Genomic DNA, 22,295 nt, shown 5'->3' on the forward strand with positions numbered 1-22,295 from the left:
CACCGGCCGGGGTGGGAACGGGTCCCGCCAGTGAGAATGAGGCGGAGATGATCCGCGGGAGTCCAGGGAGAACCCCTGCTCTGGACACCGGCCGAACTGGTTGGTCGGGTCACCCGCCAGGGGCGCTGGTCAGTTGAAGCCTGACACCCTGGGGCCTGGGGGCGGGGAGCCTGGCTCCCGGCTGAGCGCTGGGAGGTCGGCTCCGGGCAGTGGGAGGTCCTGGCCTGGCGCCCGGGTTTGGAGGGGGACGAGGAGGAGACCAGGAGGGCGGGGTGGGGCGGGGCTGCCTGGGGCGGGGCCTCCTCTCTCCAGTCCCGGCGGCCGAGGAGCCCCAGTCCGGGCTCAGTCTCTGCCCCTGCCGCCGCCGCCTTGAACATGGAGCCCCCGGACGCGCGGGCTGGGGCGCGTAGGGCCCCGCGGTTGCTGGTGCTCGTGCTCCTGCTGGCGGCCCCCCCAGGTATGGCTTGGGCTGAGAGCAGGGCGCGCCTGGGGGGCGCGGGGAGAGGACGGGAGGTGGGGAGGGGCTTTCACCGACCCCAGGGACCCCAGAAAAGGAGGGATATGGGGTACCCCTCCCAGTGAGAGATCTAGCGACAGCCAGACAGAGGGCTGGGGATCCTCAGCTGTGTATTAGAAGCGATCTGAGAAGCCATTGGACCCAGGAGTGCGGGCGCTCCGCTCCCTGCCCCCTCAGACGCTGGGATCTGCCACCGCTCCCACACCCGCCTGGCCCCTATTCCCCCGGACCCAGAGGTCCTGGCCTCCAGTGGCCGGAGTTCCTTTTCCCCGGGGACAGAAGAGACCAAAGCGGAACTCCCCGCTCAAAAGTTGTCAAGTTTTGAGAGGGTCAGGGACCCTTATTGCGGGTTCCCCCCATTCAGATTTAGAGCCCAGACTCTAAAGGACCCGCCCCTCTCGCCTCTCGCTCCATCAGAAAGGGCTGGAGCCCAGCCCCTGGGCAGTGACAGCGGAACTAAGTGTTTCCAAGTGACAGAGCCCCCCTTCCCAGGGGCCCAGATAAAGCCACGCACCTGCGTGGTGGTTGGAGGAGAGGTAGAGGCCCTCAGGGGCTGGGGGAAGAGAGAACTGGGGGAGAGAGAGATCCCTCCGACCATCCTTGCTGTCTCTACTGCTCGGACCCAGCCCTGGGCACCAGCCTGGCCCCACACTCCCTCCCATGGGGCAGGCCCAGGCCAGAGGTGGGTGCCTGGGAATCCAGGGCCCTGGCACAAGCATAGTGAACAGTGGGTCCCCAGGGGCAAAGCTGGGCCAGGCTGGGCAGGGAAGGGAAGGGAGATTCTAAGAACTGAGAGCCCGGGCCAGGATGCCAGCCCAGAGACTGAAAGAGCTCGCTTTCCTAATGTGAACGCCTCTACCTGCCCGGATCCTGGGATGGGAGTCCTGGCCCTCCGCTCCCTTCTCCCTCAGGACCCAGGATCTGGGGCCTCCACCCTGTCCTGCTCAGAGGCACATGCTGCTGCTTCTCTCAAAGAGTTAGATGGGCCAAGGCGCGGGTAGGGGGCTCGGGCAGGTCTGAGCCAGCCTGTCCCTCCCACATTCCTGAAACCTGCCCAGCCCTGTCCCCCCTCACTGCGCCCACACACCCATCCCGCCTCAGCTCTGGCCCAGCCCCAGTCCCCCCGCTCCTGATGGAGAGACCCAGGGGGCAGGGCCGGGCAACACGGAGACTGAGAGGAACGCAGAGAACCGTGAAACTAAGAGACGGAGATGCAGGGTGAGGGGCACGCACGTACACACACACGCGCACACACACACACACGCGCACACACACACACACGCAGAGGCGGTAACTAAGATGGAGACGATTATCCATCTCATTGTGCCAGGCCCCAGGTGAAGTGCTGGAGGCTAAGAAATGAGCCTGCCAAGGCCCTGCCCTCAAGGGGCATTTGGTCTAGTGGGATAAGCAAGGACACACAGGATTTGAGCCCAAGCAGATTGTATGGAGGCCACTGGGGCCCTGTGTGGCCCAGGGGAGGAGTCTTCAGTTCTGCAAGTGAACGGAGAGATGGGATCTGAAGCTTAGAGATGCAGAAATGAGAGATAAAGGGAGAGAGGAGCTGAATCTGAGGGAGCAGGGGCTGGGGGCCTGGACCCCTGGGTCTGGGGGAGGAGGGGCTGGGGGCCTGGACCCCTGGGTCTGGGGGAGGAGGGGCTGGGGGCCTGGACCCCTGGGTCTGAGGGAGCAGGGGCTGGGGGCCTGGACCCCTGGGTCTGAGGGAGGAGGGGTTGGGGGCCTGGACCCCTGGGTCTGCGGGAGGAGGGGCTGGGGGCCTGGACCCCTGGGTCTGGGGGAGGAGGGCCTGGGGGCCTGGACCCCTGGGTCTGAGGGAGGAGGACTGGGGACCTAGAGAGCTCTGCCTCCTGGTGGCAGTGGGAGAGAGCTCAGTCACCCTCCTGCAGGTTCCAAGGCTGAGGTCCGCCTGTCTGTGCCCCCCCTGGTGGAGGTGATGAGGGGGGAGTCTGTCACTCTGGACTGCAGCCCCTTGGGGACCTATGACTATTTCATGCTGGAATGGTTTCTGGTGAGTGCTGTGAGCTGGGAACAAGGGCATGACAGAGGGGGTCTGAGAGTCAGGGCGCACTGGGGCTGCAAACGTTCATCCCCTCATCCGAGCCTGAAAGCCCCTAGGAGCCCCACAAGCTGCCTTTCCATTTTACAGGTGGGGAAATGGAGGCCCAGCAAGGGGAAGCCCCTCTCCAGGGTACCCTGGTGTCCGGGCACAGCTGAGGCTAGAATAAAAGAGGTCCCCTGGCTCTTGAAAGGGGACATTCAGAGGCAGACACCCAGAAGGCAGGAGCCCGGGGATGGGACTAAAGAGAAAGAGAAACAGGAGACCCAGGGCAGGAAAGGGAGACAGAGGTGGAAGCATGGTGAGATGGCGAAAGAGGGAACCAGAGAAGGGAAAGGTGACCACAGACAGGGAGCGGGGATGGGAGAGCTGAGAGAGGACGGAGGGACCGGAGAGAGCGAGAACATGAGAGAAGGAGACCCGCGGAGCGGAGCGGCAGCGAGAAAGGGGACACGGAGGAGGGCCCGTGGCCAGGCAGCCTCTCGCTGAGATGCTCCCCGCCCGCCCCCGCAGGTCGACCGCTCCGGTGTCCGCCACCGCCTGGCCTCGGCCGAGCTGCGTGGCTCCGAGCTCCGGGACAAAGAGCTCAACTCTCGGGGCCGCAGCCCCCCGTACCAGCTGGACTCCCGGGGGCGCCTGGTGCTGCCTGAGGCCCAGGTGGGCGACAAGCGCGACTACGTGTGCGTGGTGAAGGCGGGGGCAGCCGGCACCGCTGAGGCCACCGCCAGGCTCAACGTGTTTGGTGAGTGTCTGTGCCTCCCCTCCGACCACCACCCCCCCACTCACAACACACACACATCCTGGGAAGGGGCAGGGAAGTGAGAACCCCGGGAAGCAGCTCCTGACTGTAAGTCCCTCCCGCAGCCAAACCAGAGGCCCCGGAGGTCTCCCCCAACAAAGGAATCCTGTCTGTGATGGATGACTTTGCCCAGGAGGTACCTTGGGCCACACCTTGCTTCCAGGATTCTGAGGGGAGGAGGGGGTCCTGGGCTCCTATAGCCCAAGGTCGGGAGAGGCTGGGGCCTTGGGCTTCCCAGTCTGAGGAGTAGGGGTCCGGGAGTTCCAACCTTGGGTCTCCCGGGAGGAGAGGGCTGGGAGCTGGACTCGTCTGTCTGGGTCTGGTCTGGTCCCCACCCCGCTCCAGGGAGGGGGACCCAGACTCCAGGGTCCTGGCTCCCAGCCCAGTGTGGGTGTGGGTCTGTGTCTGTCCCAGATAGCCACTTGCAGCAGCCGAAACGGGAACCCAGCCCCCCAGATCATGTGGTATCGGAACGGGCAGCCCCTGGCCGTGCCCCTGGAGGTGAACTCCGGTGAGTGGCGCCTGAGGGAGCTTGGCTAGACCTCGGGCTGGGGCTGGGCGGCAGCCGGGCTGGCTGACCGCCTCCCCGCCGCCCTCTCCCGCAGAGGGCTACATGACCACCCGCACCGTCCGGGAGGCCTCCGGCCTGCTCTCTCTCACCAGCACCCTTTACCTGCGGCTCCACAAGCCCGACCGGGAGGCCAGCTTCCACTGCTCCGTGCACTACTACCTGCCCGCCGGCCAGCACGGCCGCCTGGACGGTCCTTCCTTCTCCCTCACCCTACACTGTGAGTCCGAGCCGGGCCCCTGGCTGCCCCCACCGGGAACTCTCGCGAGGAGGCCTGACCCTCCAAGGTGACCTCTTGACCTGCCCCACTCCTTCCAGGCCTTCCGCCCCCTTACCTCAGGCTGAAGTGGGTACTCGCCTCTGACCTCTGACCTCGAGTGCCAGCGGGAGCCCCATCCTGACTTCTGACTCCCCGCATAACACCTGAACCCCATGGAGTCTCAGGACTAACCGTGTGCCCCATGCTTCCACCCCAAAATGGGTCCCCCCAAATCTCACACTGACCTGTCACCCACACTGTAGCAAAAGAAAGGACTAAGGTTGGCCAAAAAAAGAAAAAAGATGTTCCCTCTCACCTTTGGCCAACCATAGCCCTTTCCTTTGCTGCAGTGCTGGCCTCTCCCCCTTAACCTAGCCCTGCCTTTTACCCTTGACCCTGACCATGAGTCTGCCCTTTCCCTTAGATCCCACAGAGCGCGTGCTGTTCTGGTTGGGCAGCCAGTCCACTGCTGAAGGCTGGGTCCGTGAGGGTGACTCTGTCCAGCTGTTGTGCCAGGGGGACGGCAGTCCCACCCCAGAGTACACGTTTTTCCGGCTTCAGGTAACCCACCCCCTCATTCCCCTGACCTCTGCGATCTACTCGTCTGCACCAACTTCTGACCCCTGGCTTAGCAAGGCACGTGATCAATGACCCAGGAGCTATCTGTTCCCCGATTTGTGAGAGTCTTGACATACCTTGATGCCTGGCTTGGGTGACCCTGGACCTAACCTGACCCTGCCAGCCCAGAGCAGCTCCTGAACAGGGTTCCTCATTCCTGGTCTCCCCCAGGACAAGCAGGAGGATGTGCTAAAAACAAGTCTTGAGGGGAACTTGACGCTGGAGAGGGTACAGCGGAACCAGAGCGGGACCTATGGCTGCAGGGTGGAGGACTACGACGTCCCCGAGGATGCGGAGCTCTCCAAAACCCTGGAGCTGCGTGTGGCCTGTGAGAGCCCCCGGAGTGGGAGGGGGCCCTGGCATCAGCGAACTCCTCACCCTCGCCACCCCCCCCACAGCCCTGTCTCCATCCCTTTCTGTGGTGCCCAGCCTGGTCTCGATGCCCCCAGCCCCTCCAGTCTCCCATACAAGGCAGCCAGAGACCCCTTTCCAAGGCATACACCTGACCTTCCCCTACCTAGAACCTGCTGTGGCTCCCCAGTCCTCTGGGGACAAGACCCACATGCTTCACCCCAGCCTTCAAGACCCACCCGGCTGGCCTCACCTTAGGCGGACCCTTCTCCCCATCACACCCCAGGCTCTTCTCCTCTTTACTCCCCATCTTCTCTTCCGTCCAATCCCAACCCATCTCTCGGGTCCCAGTCTTCCAAGAAGCCTTCTTGGTCTGCCTGCACACAAGCCCTGAGCAAAGGCCCTGTCCCCTCCTGGGCATTCCTGTCACCTCCCTTCCTGGGCCTAGACCCTGTGCCACATGTCAACAAGAGAGTGCAGCCCCAGCCTATACCCAGCTCCAGGGTCCAGTAGGGGAGACAGATGTTAAACGCTGAACACACACTTTTTTTTTTTTTGAACACACATTTTGAGTCACAGTCCTGCCTCTACAGAGACTAACGCAGAGGAGTGGGATAAGGAACTGGTGCGGTGAGCAGAGATTATTTTCCATGGAGGGTGTTGGGGGCTGCAGATTCTGACTGCAGGAAGGAAATTTATGGGGAGTGCCCCGGGATCCACACCTCTTGGTGGGTGATGAGGGAAGGAAGCAGGATGCAGCAGAGGCGGAAGTTGGGCTTCAGCCTAAGGAAGACCTCTACATGCTCATAGGGCATTTAGAAGCTGAGAGATCCCCAGTTGGGGTACAGGGGCTGGATCTTTTGTACATCCACGTCAACCTGTCGTTGGATGTGGGCTGTCTAGGGAAGGAGGGGACACGACCTTGAGCCAGGGGCTCTCTCTGTGACTCAGGCAGTTTCCAGAGAGGGCTGACAGCTGAGGGCTGACAGCTGACGGCCTTCTCAACAGCTGGGGAGAAAATCCTTTGGTGCCAAAGGGGAAATCTGAGTGTCCACGACAGAGGGTCAGAGAGACCTCTCTGAGAAGGGGATCATGTGTAGGAAACCAAATAATGGAACCAGAGAATGATGAGTCAGAAGAAAAGCATTCCAGGCTGCAGAAACAGCACGTGCAAGGGCCCTGAGGCCCACACTGGCATATTGGAGAACAACAGGGAAAGAACAGGGTAGCCGGAGCTCAGGGAGCAAGAGGGGAAGGTGGGAGATGAGACTGAAGCAGTGGGCAGGGTCAACCAGGCAGGACTTTTTGGCTTCATCAAGGAAAGAGGCCTGTATGTCCACCATACTGGGGAACCACTGCAGAGTTTTGTTTTGTTTTGTTTTGTTTTGTTTCTCACTGCAATATTTTAAGCAGAGGCAAGGGCTGACCAGTGTGTTTTGAAAAGATCCCTTGGGAGGCCTTCCCTGGTGGTCCGGTGGATAACACTCCCCACTCCCAATGCAGGGGACCTGGGTTCAGTCCTTGGTTGGGGAACTAAGATTCCTACATGCCATCACTAAGCCCCATGATGCAACTAGAGAAGCCTGGGCACTACAAAAAAAAAAGAGGAGTGGGCAACTAAGATTCCCACATGCCATCACTAAGCCCCGTGATGCAACTAGAGAAGCCTGGGCACTACAAAAAAAAAAAAAAAAAGAGGAGTGGGCTGTTTTGTTTTGTTTTAAAAAAAGAACCCAACACAGCCAAAATTAAATAAATAAATTTTAAAAACAATTTTTTTTTAAGTCAAACTTGGACATGACTGAGCAACTACACTTTCCCTGTTTAAAAAAGAAAAGATCCCTCTGGCTGCTCAGCAAAGAATGGACCAGAGAGGACAAGAGTCCTGCCCAGTACAGAGACCTGTGAGGACGTGACTGCAGTGTTCAAGGCAGTTGGACCCCAGGATCAGAGATGGAAAGAAGTGAGAAGATTCATTTGGGGGACAGAGCAGAGAAAGACTTGATGGAAAAAAATGGGTCGTGTGGAGGAGAGAAGGCCAAGGTTTGAGGGGTAGTCAGAGAAGGAGCGCCCAACACCTCCCAGGTTATCCATTAACCCTGGGCTCAGATGTCAGCTCTGGAGGCAGGTGGTCGAAGTGGGCCTGTATTTTGGTTTTTTGTTGTTGTTATTGTTGTTTTAAGTGTTTGTTTTATTTATTTAATTTGGCCGCATCAGGTCTTCATTGTGGCATGTGGGGTCTAGATCCCCGACCGGCCCCCCTGCATTGGGAGCACAAAATCTTAGCCACTGGACCACCAGGGAAGCCCGGTGGGCATGTACTTTGGAGTCAGACTCCTAGATCTGGGCTCAAGGGCCCAGATGAGAGAGTGGAGAGCTCATGGAGCTGGGGAGAAGTTGGCATTCTCTGCTGACGATTGTCCATTCACGTCTGCCCTCCTCAAAAGCCCTGGGGATCCCCTAACTGATCGGGTGAGGGTCCGGGGAAGGTGACATTCTGCTCCCCCCACTCCAGACCTGGACTCCCTGGAGCTCAGCACAGGGGAGGAGCTTTCCTTACCTCTGCATAACAGCACAACCGTGACCTGCTCTGCTCGAGGCCTGCCCACCCCGACCCTATACTGGACCAAGGTGAGAGGGAAAGGCGTCCCTCCCCAGCATGGGACCCTCCCCTTTCCATCAACCCCTACCTGCCTCTCACAGCCAGCTGGTGCCTGCTTTTTCTCTCCCCACCCAGGACTCAGCACCCATGGGGGAGGACCCCACACTCTCCCTCCACTCCGTCACCTTCGATTCCGCCGGCACCTACACGTGTGAGGCCTACATGCCCAGGATCCCCCTCCTGAGTCGCACCCGGAGCTTCAGGCTGCTGGTTCAAGGTTTGGGGTGTGGGCAGGCTGGGATGGGGATAGTATGGGGGGATGTGGGGCGCCAGGACAAATGAGATGGGTCCACGGCTGGTCCTTCTCTCCTCTTTTTCTCTCCCTCCTTTCCTTTTCCCAGGTGCCTACATCTCACCCCCTTTCCCGCCCCACCACCCACAGGGACACCAGAGTTAAAGGCAAAGGAGGCTCAGCCCAAGGCCGAAGGCAGCTGGACTGAAGGAGATGAAGTCACCCTGATCTGCTATGCCCGAGGCTACCCAAAGCCCAAACTCACCTGGAACCAGTTGGGCGGCAGCGTAAGGGACCCTCCCTGACCCTCCCCAAATCCCAGCCGGCTCAGTGGTCCACGGATCATGTCCTCCCCACCCTCCACCTCCACTGACCGCTTCCTTTTCATCTCTGCCCACACCCTGAGCCCTTGATCTCAAAAGCCTGGGCCTGACCTGAGCCTCCACAGCCCACAGAACCAGCCCCTGGGGGCCAGGGCTGGGTGAGCAGCTCCCTGACCCTGAAGGTGACCAGTGCCTTGAGCCAAGACGGCGTCTCCTGTGAGGCCTCCAACCCTCTCGGGAACACCCACCATGTCTTCCACTTTGGAACCGGTGAGTAACCACCGTGGTGGGACCGACACCGGGTGCAGGGCAGACAGCGGGCTGCTGGCTGACCCCTCCCCCTCTGCCCTGCCCCGCAGTAGCCCCCCAGACCTCCCAGGCCGGCGTGGCGGTCATGGCCGTGGCCATCAGCGTGGCACTCCTGCTCCTCGTCGTTGCTATCTTCTACTGCATGAGACGCAAGGGGCGGCCCGGCTGCTGCCAGCGGGGCGAGAAGGGGTCTCCGTGAGTGGCCTGCAACCTTGAAACGGACCTCTCTACCCCAACCCTGACCTCACCCCGACCTCAGCCCCAAACCAACCACAGCCCCAACCCCAGCTCCATCGGCAAATAAGATGCCATCCCATCTCCAACCTCCGACCTGGACCATGACCGTCCCCTCCCCTCTCCTCAACCCCACCCAACCCATAACCAACTCCCAGCCCACCCCAAGCTCACCTTAACCCCATCCCCAATCTCATCCCCACCTGTGATCCACACCCACCCCAATCCCAAAGTAACCTCATCTATACCTCCAGCTTCCTCTCCAACCCCAACCTATCCCCCAGCCGCACCCTCAGCTCCAGCGCATATCCAGTAACCAAACACAGCTTCAGCCACCTCCCCTTCCCAAGCCCCCCTGCACATCCCCCCATCCCTTTCCTAACTCCAAACCCATCCCCATCCAATCTTATCTCCAACCACAACCACACAGCCACCCTCAACTCCAGTCCACAGCCATCCCCACGTGTGTGTGTTCTAAGTCGCCTCAGTCATGTCCACCTCTTTGCGACCCCATAGACCATATAGCCCATCAGGCTCCTCTCCCCATGGGGTTCTCCAGTCAAGAATACTGGAGTGGGTTGCCATGCCTTCTTCCAGAGCATGTTCCTGACCCAGGGATTGAACCTGCCTCTCTTGGGACTCATGCATGGCAGGCGGATTCTTTACCACTGAGCCACCGGGGAAGCCCAGCTATCCCCACAGCCCTCCCTAAAACCCATCCCAGTGACATCACCAGCTCCAAATCCAAGAGCAGCGTCAAGCATGTCCTCACCCCATCCCTGACCCCAGGGCCACTTCCACCTCCTACCTCACCCCCAGCTCATTCCCACCCACCCATCGCCAAGTCTGTCCCCATCCAACACACCCATCACCAGTTCCTTCCTTGGCCATGACCACCTCTAACACAATGTCTCCTCCCACTAGGCCACCTGGGGAACCCAAGTTGAGCCACTCAGGATCACAGCGGCCGGAGCAGAAGGGCCTTCTCATGGGGAGTGCCTCTGGAGGAGCCAAGCATGGGAACGGGGGCTTTGGAGATGAGGTGAGTAAGGGCCTGGGCCCCTGGGGAGAGGGGACCACTGCGGGTGGAAGAGCTGCTGTGGGCCCAGGCTGATCTCCCCATCTTTTCCCCAGTGTTGAGCCTGAGGACCTTCCCAGAGGCAGTCATTGAACCCAACCTGGAGTGGCGAGCATCAGAAAACCAGCCCCGCTCACACCTCTGCCTGCCCCCACTTTCCCGGCCTTTCCTCTTCCCTCTCTGGGCCCTCCCTTCCTTCCTCTGTGGGCTGGGCAGGGACCACAGCGGCCTGGGAGGGAGGGGACCTTCCTCCAAGGATTGTGACTCTCCCAGGCCCCAGAATAGCTCCTGGACCCGAGCCCAAGTCCTGGCCTGGGACGAGGCTCGAGGGTCGGCTGGCTGGGGCTATTTTTACCTCCTGCCTCCATTGCTGGTCGCCCCCCCCTCCCACCTGACGTCCTGCTGCAGAGTCTGACACTGGATCCCCGCCCCCTGCCCTGACCCCATCATCTGTGGACACTGGAGTCTGGAATAAATGCTGTCTGTCACCTGGACACCATCCTGTGGCCAGAGCCGCATCCTCTAGGGGATGAGAGGGGAAGGGGGGTGCAGGTGGTGCTCTGGGCCCGCTAGCTCTCCCACCCCCTTGCTGGACCTCAGGAGAAATCTGATGTCATGGAGAAAGAAATGAGAGAGAAAGGATGGAGGGTGACTCAGCTGGAAAAAGGTGGAGAAGAGAGGTGCTGGGGGTCCAGAGGGAGCTGAACCTGGCCCCTGAAGATCAGTGCCTTTAGGGGGAGGTGGGGTGCTGTCCCCTTAAGTAAAAAATGCCCAGTCTCTCTTGCCAGAGGCCCAGAGGGAATTGAAACATCCAGAGGAAAAGCTCTCTCTGAGCTGTAGAGTGGATGGAATTAGGGATTTAGGCATCTCCTCTGAGGACAGCCTGGGGCCTGCAGTGGTGGGGGGGGTGGAGTGGGGGAGGAGGGACAACTTGGAGGAACCCCCATGAAGGGATCTAGGCAGAGAGAAGGGACGGCAGAAACAGCAAAACAGAGACTTGCCGAAGGGGAGGGAGAGGCATTTGAAAGGAGGACGGAGAGGCTAAGGGGGAGAACTGAGGGATGGGCTGGGGCAGCTCAGAATTGAGAGAGAGCCACTGAGTCAGACAGAGATGTGGGGAGAGAGAGGCAAAGACAGACAAATAGAGACATGTCCTGGATCTATTTACTGTGCAATTCCAGACCACAGCAATAAAGCGAAGATCACAATAAAGCAAGTCACACAAATTTTTCAGTTTCCCAGTGCATATATTACGTTTACACTGTACTGTAGCAAGTATGCGATAGCATTCTGCCTGAAAAAAAAAAAAAAGTACGTAGCTTAAGAAACACTTTCAAAAACAAAACACTTTCTTGTTAAAAATGGTAACCATCGTCGGAGCCTTCAGTGAGTCATAGTGGTCACATCAAAGGTCACTCATCAGTGACCATAGCAAACAGAAGAACAATGAAAAACCTTGAAATATTGCAAGAATTACCAAATGTGACACAAATATACAAAGCGAGCAAAGGCTGTCAGGAAAATGGCACCAATAGACACAGCGTTGCCACAAACCTGTAATTTATTAAAAAAAAAAATGCAGTATCTGTGGAGCACAATAAAATAATGTGCCATACAGAGAGGTAGGGCTGCAGAGACAGAAACACAGAAAGAACTGGGATTCAGAGAGATCACTCCAGTTAGAAAGGGAGGGGGAAAAAAAGTTTCAAAAGAGCAGCTCAGAAGCAGTGCGGGGCAGACAAGTGTGACCTTGGGCAAGTGACTTCACCTCCCTGAGTCCATCAGATAAAGATAAATCACACTTGAGCTGTGGACGGCCACTGTGAGGAGATGGAGCAAGTATCCCTGTGCAGTGCATGCTGGGAGGTCTCTGCCAGTGACCCCACCCCTCTGTCCTCAGTTTACTGAGCCACCAGATGGACCAAGTGGGATCTGTGGCCATGGGGAGTTGAAGAGATGCTATGGGAGCCTCCTCGTAGGCAACTGAGCAAATGCTTAGAGATTTCCAGAACAGAAGAGCTCACACTGGCTGAGTTAAGGTGCTCGAACCCCATGATTTACTGAGTCAGATTAAAACAAACAGGAGGGACTTCCTGGTGGTCCGATGGTTAAGACTCCACCTTCCAACACAGGGGTCAGGGTTCAGTCCTTGGTTGGGGAACAAAGATTCCCGTCGGGTGTGGCCAAAAGATTAGAAATAAATAAATGTATAAACAAGTGTGAAAAACAAGAGAGATGGGGCAGGTTAACACACTGAGATGGGGAACAAATGATCAAAGTTCTGCCGCCTGAGCTCGGGGGTTCACGGGGCTCTGTTGTCCTCCCGTGTGGTGTGGTCTCCACGCCCAGAGTCGAGGGGGAGCAGGGAGGATCCACATCCGGAAGTTTCCAGGGCTGCGGGCGGCGGGGGGAGGCAAATGCATTCAGCCACACCTGCAGGTGGAGCAAAACATGCCCCCTGGCCTTGGCTCTCACCTGCATGACGTGAACACAGGACTCACCAAGCAGAGCGAGAGTCCTCAGGAGTCACCTTAAGGACTCTCGGATAAGTGAAATGAAAGTGTCAGTCAGTCAGTTGTGTCCGACTCTTTGTAACCTCACGGACTGTAGCCCACCAGGCTCCTCTGTCCATGGGATTCTCCAGGCAAGAATACTGGAGTAGCTAGCCATTCCCTTCTCCAGGGAATCTTTCCAACCTAGGAATCGAACCGGGTCTCTTGCGTTGCAGGTGGTTTCTTTACCGTCTGAGCCACCAGGGAAGCCCAAGGACTCTCAGATACTTGAGGCTTCATCAATCTTTCCATCCTTCCCTTGGACGTTCAGCTCACATTTTTTTTTCATCGAAGTATAGTTGATTTACAATGTTGTGTTAGTTTCCAATGTACAGCACAGTGATTCAGTTTTACATATATAGACAGACTTTTTCGTATTCTTTTCCATTAGGATTTATCACAGAATATTGAATAGAGTTCCCTGTGTTATACGGTAGGACCTTGTTGTTTATCCATCCTATATATAATAGTTTGCATCTGCTACCCCAATCTCCCAATCCTTCCCTCCCCGACCCAGAATGGAATATCCTTTTTTAAAAATTCAGCAGACACACAGAGAAATCATAGAATGATTGGGAGAATTTGATAACTGTGAAAAGTGTTTAGTGCAAAGCCTGGCACAGAGCATGTGTTCAGTATGTATTTAGTATTGTTATTATTATCACTCATGGAAAATGGAGGGACAGAAAGAAAAGCAAGAAAGGGACCAGGTGGAGAGAGATACCGCATTAAGGGCAGATATTGGTGGAGGGGGGGATTTGGGGAGCTGGAGGGGGAGGGAACAGATGGCTGGGGGAGGGGAGAGAGGGAACCCCAGGGAGAAAGGGATGCTCCGCCCAGCACCTGGTCCCCAAATTCATGAGGGGAGGGTCTTGGCCTGCCTCCCAAGAGGGCATACATTTGCATAAGATCCCTCATCTGCTTGGCATTCCAGGCAATTTGCATACAGATGGCAGCCTGTGCCCTCCTTAGTCTGATCCCTCCTCCCACCTTGGCCAAGGGTCTGGGGGAAGGGGCAGCAGGTGTGCGGGGTGATGAACCACCATGATCTGGGGCTCCAGGAAGTAAAGGCAAATTCAGAGTAGACTCCCCTTGCTCCTCAACCTTCTGTGGCTCCCTTTTGCTCTCAGGACCGTGAGGCACCCTTCACCTGGCATTCAGGACAGGCTAAGATGTCACCCTCACACATACCCACTGCTCCGTCTCTCACATCTTGTGCCTTTGCGAATTTACTATTCTCCCACCTGGAATGTCCTCTCTCATTTCCAGCACTGTAACAAAGCTTGCCTCTCCTTCAAAGCCAGGACATCTTTAAGATTTCTGACAAATTTTCCCTAGTGACGCAGACAGTAAAGAATCTGCCTGCAGTGCAGGAGATCTGGGTTTGATCCCTGAGTCTGGAAGGTCCCCTGGAGAAGGAAATAGCAACCCACTCCAGTGTTCTTGACTAGGAAATCCCATGGACAGAGAAGCCTGGCAGGCTACAGTCCATGGGGTTGCAAAGAGTCAGACATGACTGAACAACAACACTCCTTGTCCTTGGAACTTAACTGGAATTTGTGCCACCTCTGGACTCAAACAGATTTTATTAGTAAAAGTGTGTTTTGTTGCAAATGACAAAAAAAAAAAAAAAAAACCTGAAGTAAAAAAAAGTTGTGTAAATGAAAAGGGAAAATTATTCATTCATATAACCAGGAAGGTCAAAGACTGACTACTTTCAGGCATAGCTGGATCCAGGGGCTTAAATAGTCTCATCAGAAAGCTGGCCTGTTCCATTTCTCAGCTCTCCTGTCCTCCATACACAGGCAGTTTCTTTTATCTCTGGAGGCACCTAGAGAACCAGTGTTTTGCCAGTTTAGCAACCGTCATCAAAAGAGGTGTCCCTTCCCTATTAGTTCAAGCAAACATCTCAGGGCTAATTCTCATTGGTCAGGAATGAGTCCCACCCCCATCCCTGAACCAAACCCTGAGGCCAGGGGACCCAATGCTCTGATTGGCCAGGACTGGGCCAGGCTCGCTCTGAACCATAAGGGCTTAGTATGGAAGAGGTTTTGTTATTGTTCAGTTGCTCATTCATGTCCAACTCTTTTCAACTCCATGGACTACAGTACGCCAGGCTTCCCTGTCCTTCACTATCTCCTGGAGTTTATCTCAGATTCACGTCCATTGAGTCGATGATGCCATCCAACCATATCATTCTCTGTTGCCCCCTTCTCCTCCAGCCCTCAGTCTTTCCCAGCATCAGGGTCTTTTCCAATGAGTTGGCTCTTCACATCAGGTGGCCAAAGTATTGGAGCTTTAGCTTCAGCATCAGTCCTTCCAGTGAATATTCAGGGTTGGTTTTCTTTAATGGACTTCCCTGTTAGTACTAGTGGTTAAAAATATGCCTGCCAATGCAGCAGACATAAGAGATGCAGGTTCAAAACCTGGGTTGGGAAGATGCCCTGGAAGAGGGCTTGGCAGCCCACTCCAGTATTCATGTCTGGAGAACCCCATGGACAGAGGAGCCTGGCAGACTACAGTCCATAGGGTCGCAAAGAGCCAGACACAACTGAAGCGACTTAGCATACATTTCCTTTAGGACTGACTGGTTAAAGGGCAGGTAAAATATAATACTTAGCATCAACTCCCTAGCTCCGTCAGGAAGCCTTTGGCTCTGTGCCCCTACCTCCTAGTGGTTATGACTCTTCAGTAAAGTGTCACCTCTGAGACTCCTTGACGCTGGAAGTCAACTCCCCAGGTATGAGACTCACCCAGTCATCTGTCAACAAACACACAAGGGAGTGCTCAGGTTTATCCAAGTCCCCTTATGCATGTGACTAGGGGCATGAAATTCCAGCCTACTAGGGCTTACCTCCTGGGCTCACCCCAGCTCACAAAGAAGAGCCAGGAGACAGTTGAGCACACTCCTTGACAGGCTTGGAGAAGAGTGGGTGCTAAGGGGGGGACTTCCTGGAGAAACTCTCCCTGGGGACTGGTTATTTTGTCCAAGCGAGGAAGGGGGGAAGGGGGCAGAATTTCACAAAGCAAATCAGTAACAAACTTGGCACTAACCCCAGAGATCCTGGCCCTCTAGTCTGGCCCCAGACTGGGGAGAGAAGGACAGAGAGTTCTAGAGAGAATTTACTAGGCACCTACGGTCATTCTCCTTTATCTAGGGGATACATTCCAAGACCCCAGTGGATATGTGGATTGTACTGAATCCTACATATACAGTGTGGTTTTTTTTTTTTTATATATACACATCCCTGTGACAAACTTTCATCTATAAATAAGGCACAGCAAGAGAATGTCCAAATTGCCAGCATCACTACTCTTGTGCTTTGAGCCATTATTAAATAAAATGAGGGTTATTTGGACATCAGCCCCATGACACCACTGCAGTCCATCTGATAATGCAACCGGCTACTAAGTGCCTCAAAGGCAGGTAGTGTATAAGCACTGGATAGAGGATGATTTATGTTTAGGGCTCGAGACTTCATCATGCCTCAGAATGGTTAAAAAACGATGAATTTTTATTTCTGGAATTTTCCATTTGATATTTTTGGACTGGGGTTGACACGGGGTAACTGAAACCGCAGATAAGGGGGGGTGACGACTGTATTTGTCCAGCTGACCTCATGCCAGGCTGAGAGACACACCATGGGAAGGTCCTAGCCGGCTACTTCCTTGCTGGGAGGCATGGGGGCAGATAATCACTCTATGCTCTGTGTGTTTTTCAGCGAAATGGGGATCGTGAAATCTCCCTTCGTGCGATTTTTGTATGGAATTAACTGACAAGTGGGCATCTCTGGTGGCTCAGCTGGTAAAGAATCTGCCTGCAATGCAGGAGACCCAGGTTCAACTCCTGGGTTGGGAAGATCCCCTGGAGAAGGAAATGGCAACCCACTCCAGTATTCTCGCCCGGAGAATCCCATTGTCAGAGGAGCCTGGCGGGCTACAGTCCATGGGGTCGCAGGAGTCAGACACGACTTAGCGACTAAACCACCACCAACTGACAAGTAGCCAACTCTTTGACTTTGGATCCAGTCACTTCTTTCTTTGTGCCTCAGTTTCCACATCACATAGGGTGCTGTGGGGGGTTATTTGAGATAATACAGCGCACTTGGATTAGCACCCGGCACATAGTCAGTGCTAAATACATTTATTAACAGGATTATTACCAAGATGTGAATGCCAGTCAGTAAGAGTCTCCACTACTTAAGATATTGCACTTCTGGGTAGGAAAACTCAGGTGTGTGGCAGGTGGGAAGGGAGGGCAAGTCTATGGGGGTCCTCTTGGTTGGGCACGAAGCATCAGCCCCCAGCTGATCAGCTCCTTTTTCGAGGAACTGGAACCAAGGGATTTCAAGCGCTCAACGGCATCGTCTCCCTCAGCCTCCTGCTTGCCGCCCTCGTCCCTACACGCTGGGCGGCCTCACCAGCTCCCCCGGGCAGTCCAAGGAATGTGAAGAGGTAGGTGGAGGAGGGGAGAAGCGGGAGCCGCCGGGGAGAGACAAAGGGGCCGAGTCAGAGCGAAAGACACAAAGACGCGAGGAGGTTGGGAAGATAGGAGAAGTGGGACAAGGACACGGGGAGGGACTAGTCAAGTCTGGAGGCCCGGCCGTAGCCCAACCCCGCAGGGCCAGCCGACCGCTGGGAGCGGTCTGTGCTGCCCCCTGGCGGAAGGCTGCAGTAAGGAGATGGTGAGGACCAGATGCAGGAGCAGCGGGCTGCGGGATGGAGAGAGGTCAAGAGAGATGCAGAGAGAAACCAGAGACACTGAAAGAAACACAGAAACGCACCGAGAAACACAGGGACAGAGAAAGACACAGAGATAGAAACCCACAGAGTGACAGGGGTAGGGACAGACACAGATGCAGGGAGCGAGAGAGGCAGAGCCAGAGTCAAAGGGATGAAAAAAGACAAGAACCAAGTGACATAGAGACAGTGATAGGAAGACCACCAGGAAGAAAGAGACCAGAAACACGATGCAACACCGAAACGTGAAAACTGAAAGACCCAGAGATAAACACAGGGACGGAAAAAGAGGCAGAGAGACTCACAAAGACAGAGACACTAAAAGACAGGAATCTAAAAAGACACCAAGCGGTGACTCCTAAAGTCTCAGGCAGAGATTAGAAAGAGATGAGGAATTCATTAAAAAAAAAAAAAAGAAAGAAAGAAAGAGATGAGGATAGGCTGAGAATGCGGATAGACCTGTCAAGACAGTGAGCGCGGGGCGAGAACGGGGGAAGACGCCAGGCGGCGAAAGGGGTGGAGTCTCAACATGTGGGCGGGGCTCCAGAGGGGCGGGTCTATAGGAAACCACGTGCCTCACGCATGTGTGTCCAGATGGCCCTATCCAATACTAAAGGGGGCGGGGCAGAGGCCTGGACAAACTGAACTCCTGAGGGGCAGGGGAGACTACGGGGGGAACGAATGGGCAGGGCCATGCCTGAGGGCGGGACTTCGTGGAGGCGGAGACAGTCGCAAGCGGGGTACTTGCCCCATTAGACTGGGGGCGGGGCTCGAGGGCAATTTAGGTGTAAAGGGGCGTGGCTATAGCACTAAGGGGCGGGGTTTGCCTGGAGAGGGCAAAGAGAGAATTCTGGGGCATGGAGGCCGGCGATCAGAGAGTCCTGGGAGGGACGAAATTAGAATCCTGGGGAGCAGCGGGTGTAGAATCCTGGGAAGGGGAGGGAGAGGAATGCTGGGGGGGGGCGGGGCAAGCGTAGAATCCTGGGCAGAGACAGACAAGGAATCCCAGGAGGGGGCGGGGTCTGACCTGCCTGAGGGGGCGTGGCCGGAGCCAGATCGGCTCCGCGAGGAGGGGAGGAAGGGGGTGGATCCTGTGACGTAAGTAAGTCCGAAGCCAGAAAGAATCTAAGGGCCAGGGGCGCTGAGCCCGAGAACCGGACCTCGACAGCAGAGCCGAGAAAGCCGAGCGCCGCGGGAACCGGCCGGCAGCCGAAGCCACTCAGGCACCTACTCGTCTGCCCAGTCGATTGGCGCACGCAGAGTGGCCCTCAGGCCCCTGCCCGGGCCCAGTCCCTCCCCGGGACCCCCATGGCCCGGGCCGCAGCCCTCCGGCCGTTAAGATTGTCGCCGCCGACGCTGCCTCTACTGCCGTTGCTGCTGCTCCTGCTCCGGGAAACCGGTGAGAGAACGCAGACGCCTCCCCGCCGCGCGCGAAACCATCCTTTTCCCTACCCCCAGCAGGAGGGTCGCTATGATCAGGCGAGACTACCCCCATCTTTCCTTCTCTCAGAGTTGGGAGTCTAAGGCCCGGGGAGAATTGAGGGCAGGGAGCCAGATGTCTTCAGAGGGGCGGGCGGGGAGCTCGGACTTTGGGCCCCTTACAGGGCCAAGAATGATAAATCGGACGACCTGGGGAAGGGCTTAAGGGCTCCAACCCCGGGCCCCAGGGTGCTGAAGGCTCTGGCTCCTGGGCCCGGAAAACAAGGAACTCCTGAGCCCCAGAAAAAATAGGGGCTGAGGGCTCTATCTCTTGGGTCCCAAGGAGAATGAAGGCTAGGGGCTCCGTCTACCGGGGTCCTGGTGGAATTGGAGTCAGGAAGGGCTCGAACTTGTGGGTTCCAGATTGTGAGCAGGGTTCTCTGTCTGTCTCTAGGGTCCCAGACAGAACTGGGGGGGAGAGGAGGCCAAAAGGCCCTGTCTCCTGGGCTCCAGGTTTAATTGTGGGCATTGGAATGTCCTGGAATTCAGATATAAATGTGGGCAGGAACCCTGTCTCTTGGGTTCTAGATCTAATGAAGAGCCAGAGGCCCTGTCTGAAAGCTGGAGGCTCGGTCGGCCTGTGTCCCGCGTAGACTAAGGAGGCAGAGTCCCGCCGTCTGGGACCTTTCCCGTTCCTTGTGAGCGATCGGCGGGGACATCCCTGGGGAAGTTTTCCCGGTTTCACTTTCGTCGAGCCAGGGCAGGGCGGGGGCGGGAGCTCTCCAGGCTCCCCATTCCGGATTCCCGGTTTCGGGGACTTCATCTCTCCTCTCGTCGCGCCTTTGTCCTCAGAGCCGCAGCGGGAGGTGGACGTGAGGAGACGCCGCCCTAATCCGCGGTCTCTCCCTCCGCTGTGCCCACTTCCCCGCCCCCTCCCCGACTCCTGTTTGCCCCACCTCCCCTAGAGGAGGGGTGCATCCCCAGGAGAGGGAGGGGCTGCGAGGAAACAGGTGAGGGAGGCTCTCGCCCTGCCCCTTTGCAGGTGACCCGGTTGTTTATTCCCAGCTAGAAACTCACGATACTGGAGTTTCACAAACGTTTGCCAGAAAGTGCGAGGGAGCTCGCGGGAGCCCTAGATCTTTTTTTCCCCCAGCCTGTCTCTGAATGGTCTCCCAGTTTGGACCCAGAGCAGGGGCACTGACTTTTCCTTCCGGCTGTTTCTCTCTCTGCGTCAGAAACAGTGAGATAAAATCAGTGCGTGATCTCGCAGAAGGCTCTCTCAGTCGCCCTAAGGGACAGGTCCAGTTCCTGTTCCCATTTGACAGATGAGGAAACAGAGGCTTAGAAAGGACAAGCCACTTTCCCAGCATCCTCAGCCAGTTTGCAGACTTCAGAGCCTTTCTTGGCTCTGCCCTACATGGTGGGCTCCAGAAAGTGCCTCTGAGCCTCCATTCCCTTCTTTGGAAAACTGAGATAACAGTTCCATCCCAGCAGGGACACTGGGGTGGGGGTGGGGGATCCCACTGATCCCCGGAGGAAGCTCTTAGCACCTGAGGAGGATAGCGTCCCCCTTCCCCACACTCCATCCTTGAGCCTTTGTGCCCTGCTGTCTCTCATCTCTGCCTCTTTCCTTCCCTCCTTCCCTTACTCCTCTTCTCCGTCTCTCCCTCCCCTCCTTCCCTCAATTTCTCTCCCCCTCTTCCTCTCTCCATTTCTCACCCTCTCCCTGTCTGCTCCTCTGGCTCTCTAATCTCTCTCCAAGCTCTTTCTCTCCTCCTTTTTCACCCTCTCTCTCTCCTTTCCATCCGTCTCTGTTTCCCTGTCCCTGGCTCCTCTGACTTCCCCCTCCTTGGCCTCCGAGGAATGAGGGTGCACCACCTGGGCTTCTTGCCGGGCCAGCCCCCCTCCCCAGTCCTCCTGGCTTTCACTGCTCATCCATGTCAGCCAGGCAGCCCCACATAGCAGAGGGGGATGGGAGGAGAGGGGACTGCCGGCCTGCTGTCTCTTCTCATTAGGGAAGGAGAACTGGACAGGGGAGAAGTAGGGGTGGGTCTGCCCACATCCTGGGGGGGAGTAGAGGGGCAAGAGGAATTCAGGGAGAGGCTGGAGATCCACACATGGGGACAGAAGCCAATAGAGGGAGGGTGTCAAACAAATTTAGGGACGGTGTCAGAGACACACGTAGAAATGGAACGGAGAGATGGGGGATGAAATCCAGCCACAGGGATGGGGGCAGAGAAGGTGGGGGGCAGGGGAAAGGGAGCTGGGAAGACATCTTGAGAAAGGCAGGAACAGCATAAAGAGACAGAGGTTTTGTGACAGTTGGGTGGGGGCCCAAAAGACCCCAGCCAGTCAGTGATGGTGATGCGATGACCCAGGGTGGTCAGAGCACAAGCCAACCTCAAGGCCTCAGCATGTGGGGGCCACGGGGGGTGGTAGACACTGGAGGTACAGGGAGTTGGGCAGGCTGGCTAGCTCCCCCGCCCCCACCAGGGACACTGTTACATTTTTAATGTCCCAACGATGCTGAGAAATGGAGCAAGAGGAGGAGGAGAAAAGGGGACCCAGCAAGATGGCCCAGTGAAGAGGAAGTATGGCAAGGGTGTGGAGAAACAGGCAGAGATGGGGAGACCCAGGAGGCAGAGGGTCAGAGCCATGGAGAAATAGAGATCCTGAGAGACAGAGACCAGAAACCTGGAGAGATTAGAGACCCCAGGAATCGGTGCCAGGAGCCAGATCCCAGAGACGAGGAGACCCCCAGACCCAAAAGATCCAGACCTCAGATGTCGGAGTACAGAAGAAAGAGAATATGAGAACAGATAGGGTCTCTTGGGCCTGGTAAAAATGCTCTGAAATTGATTGTGGTCATGGAGGCACAAATGTATGAATTTACTAAATGTCATTGAACTAGACACTTTAAATGGGCGAATCATATGGTATGGGAATTGTATCTCAATAAAACTTTTAGAGAGAGAGACAGACAGACAGACGGACAGACACAGAGAGCAGAGACTAGGGACTCCTGGGAGACACAGAGGGGCAGACTGCGAACCCTAAGAACCAGAGACAGAGACACAAGAGATCAAAGAGACAGGACCTGCAAGAGGAGGGCCAGAGTCTCAGAGACAGAAGTGTTTTGGTGTAAACTCGGCCTGGGCAGAGCGGTGGGGTGGGGTTCTGTCTGAGGGGCTCAGCCAGGAAGAACAGTCCTAGAGAGTCACCCCCAGAAGCATCAGACTCCACAGGGGAGACCTTCAGTAGGGGTGGAGTCCCTGCAGAAAGGCAGAAAATCACAGACCAGGGAGGGGAATGATGACCATCCATCCTCCAAGCTGAGTGATGACCACCATCAGAGAGGTGGGCTGGGGAGGCAGGTGAGGATATGCAGACCCAGACAGACAGCCCAATATCTTGGCTGCTTCTGCTCAACAACACCCGCCCACTCCTCCACCCCCACCCCCCTGCAACCAAACAGGCTCCTGGATGTCCGCTGTGGGGGTGGGCTCCATGATTGATGCAATTAATTAACTATGGAGGTAGCTGAGGCAGCAGCTGAG

The 22,295-nt window shown here is 56.5% G+C and overlaps 2 protein-coding genes across 4 annotated transcripts in view; both read left to right on the plus strand.

Annotated features, from left to right (window-relative positions):
- Positions 1 to 300: 300 nt before the first annotated feature.
- On the plus strand, positions 301 to 10,526 carry BCAM (basal cell adhesion molecule (Lutheran blood group)). Its single transcript, XM_055553221.1, has 15 exons — positions 301 to 457; positions 2,425 to 2,546; positions 3,108 to 3,336; positions 3,459 to 3,529; positions 3,808 to 3,904; positions 3,999 to 4,181; positions 4,645 to 4,781; positions 5,010 to 5,166; positions 7,705 to 7,820; positions 7,927 to 8,068; positions 8,234 to 8,370; positions 8,532 to 8,676; positions 8,766 to 8,910; positions 9,874 to 9,991; positions 10,084 to 10,526. The coding sequence occupies exons 1-15, from the start codon at positions 376 to 378 to the stop codon at positions 10,087 to 10,089; spliced, it is 1,887 nt and encodes a 628-aa protein (XP_055409196.1). The 5' UTR covers positions 301 to 375; the 3' UTR covers positions 10,090 to 10,526.
- A 7,884-nt stretch (positions 10,527 to 18,410) lies between these two features.
- NECTIN2 (nectin cell adhesion molecule 2) overlaps positions 18,411 to 22,295 on the plus strand; it is a 32,946-nt gene continuing 29,061 nt past the window's right edge. For 2 of the 3 annotated variants that reach the window (XM_055552515.1, XM_055552516.1), the window contains exon 1: positions 18,411 to 18,718. In XM_055552515.1, the coding sequence (XP_055408490.1) occupies positions 18,628 to 18,718 (91 nt within the window). In that variant the 5' untranslated portion in view covers positions 18,411 to 18,627. The remainder of the gene's footprint in view (positions 18,719 to 22,295) is intronic. The other variant, XM_055552517.1, reaches the window with a different exon arrangement.

This window comes from Bubalus kerabau, chromosome 17 (assembly GCF_029407905.1).
Source record: "Bubalus kerabau isolate K-KA32 ecotype Philippines breed swamp buffalo chromosome 17, PCC_UOA_SB_1v2, whole genome shotgun sequence".
NCBI classification, from domain to species: domain Eukaryota; kingdom Metazoa; phylum Chordata; class Mammalia; order Artiodactyla; family Bovidae; genus Bubalus; species Bubalus kerabau.

What these genes read in the sequence shown, in the direction of transcription:
- BCAM (XM_055553221.1), top strand. Translation starts at nt 376, where the DNA reads ATGGAGCCCCCGGACGCGCGGGCTGGGGCGCGTAGGGCCCCGCGGTTG. An exon ending in CCTGCTGGCGGCCCCCCCAG is followed by an intron (nt 458 to 2,424) that starts GTATGGCTTGGG and finishes ACCCTCCTGCAG; the next exon opens with GTTCCAAGGCTGAGGTCCGC. An exon ending in TGGATGACTTTGCCCAGGAG is followed by an intron (nt 3,530 to 3,807) that starts GTACCTTGGGCC and finishes TGTCTGTCCCAG; the next exon opens with ATAGCCACTTGCAGCAGCCG.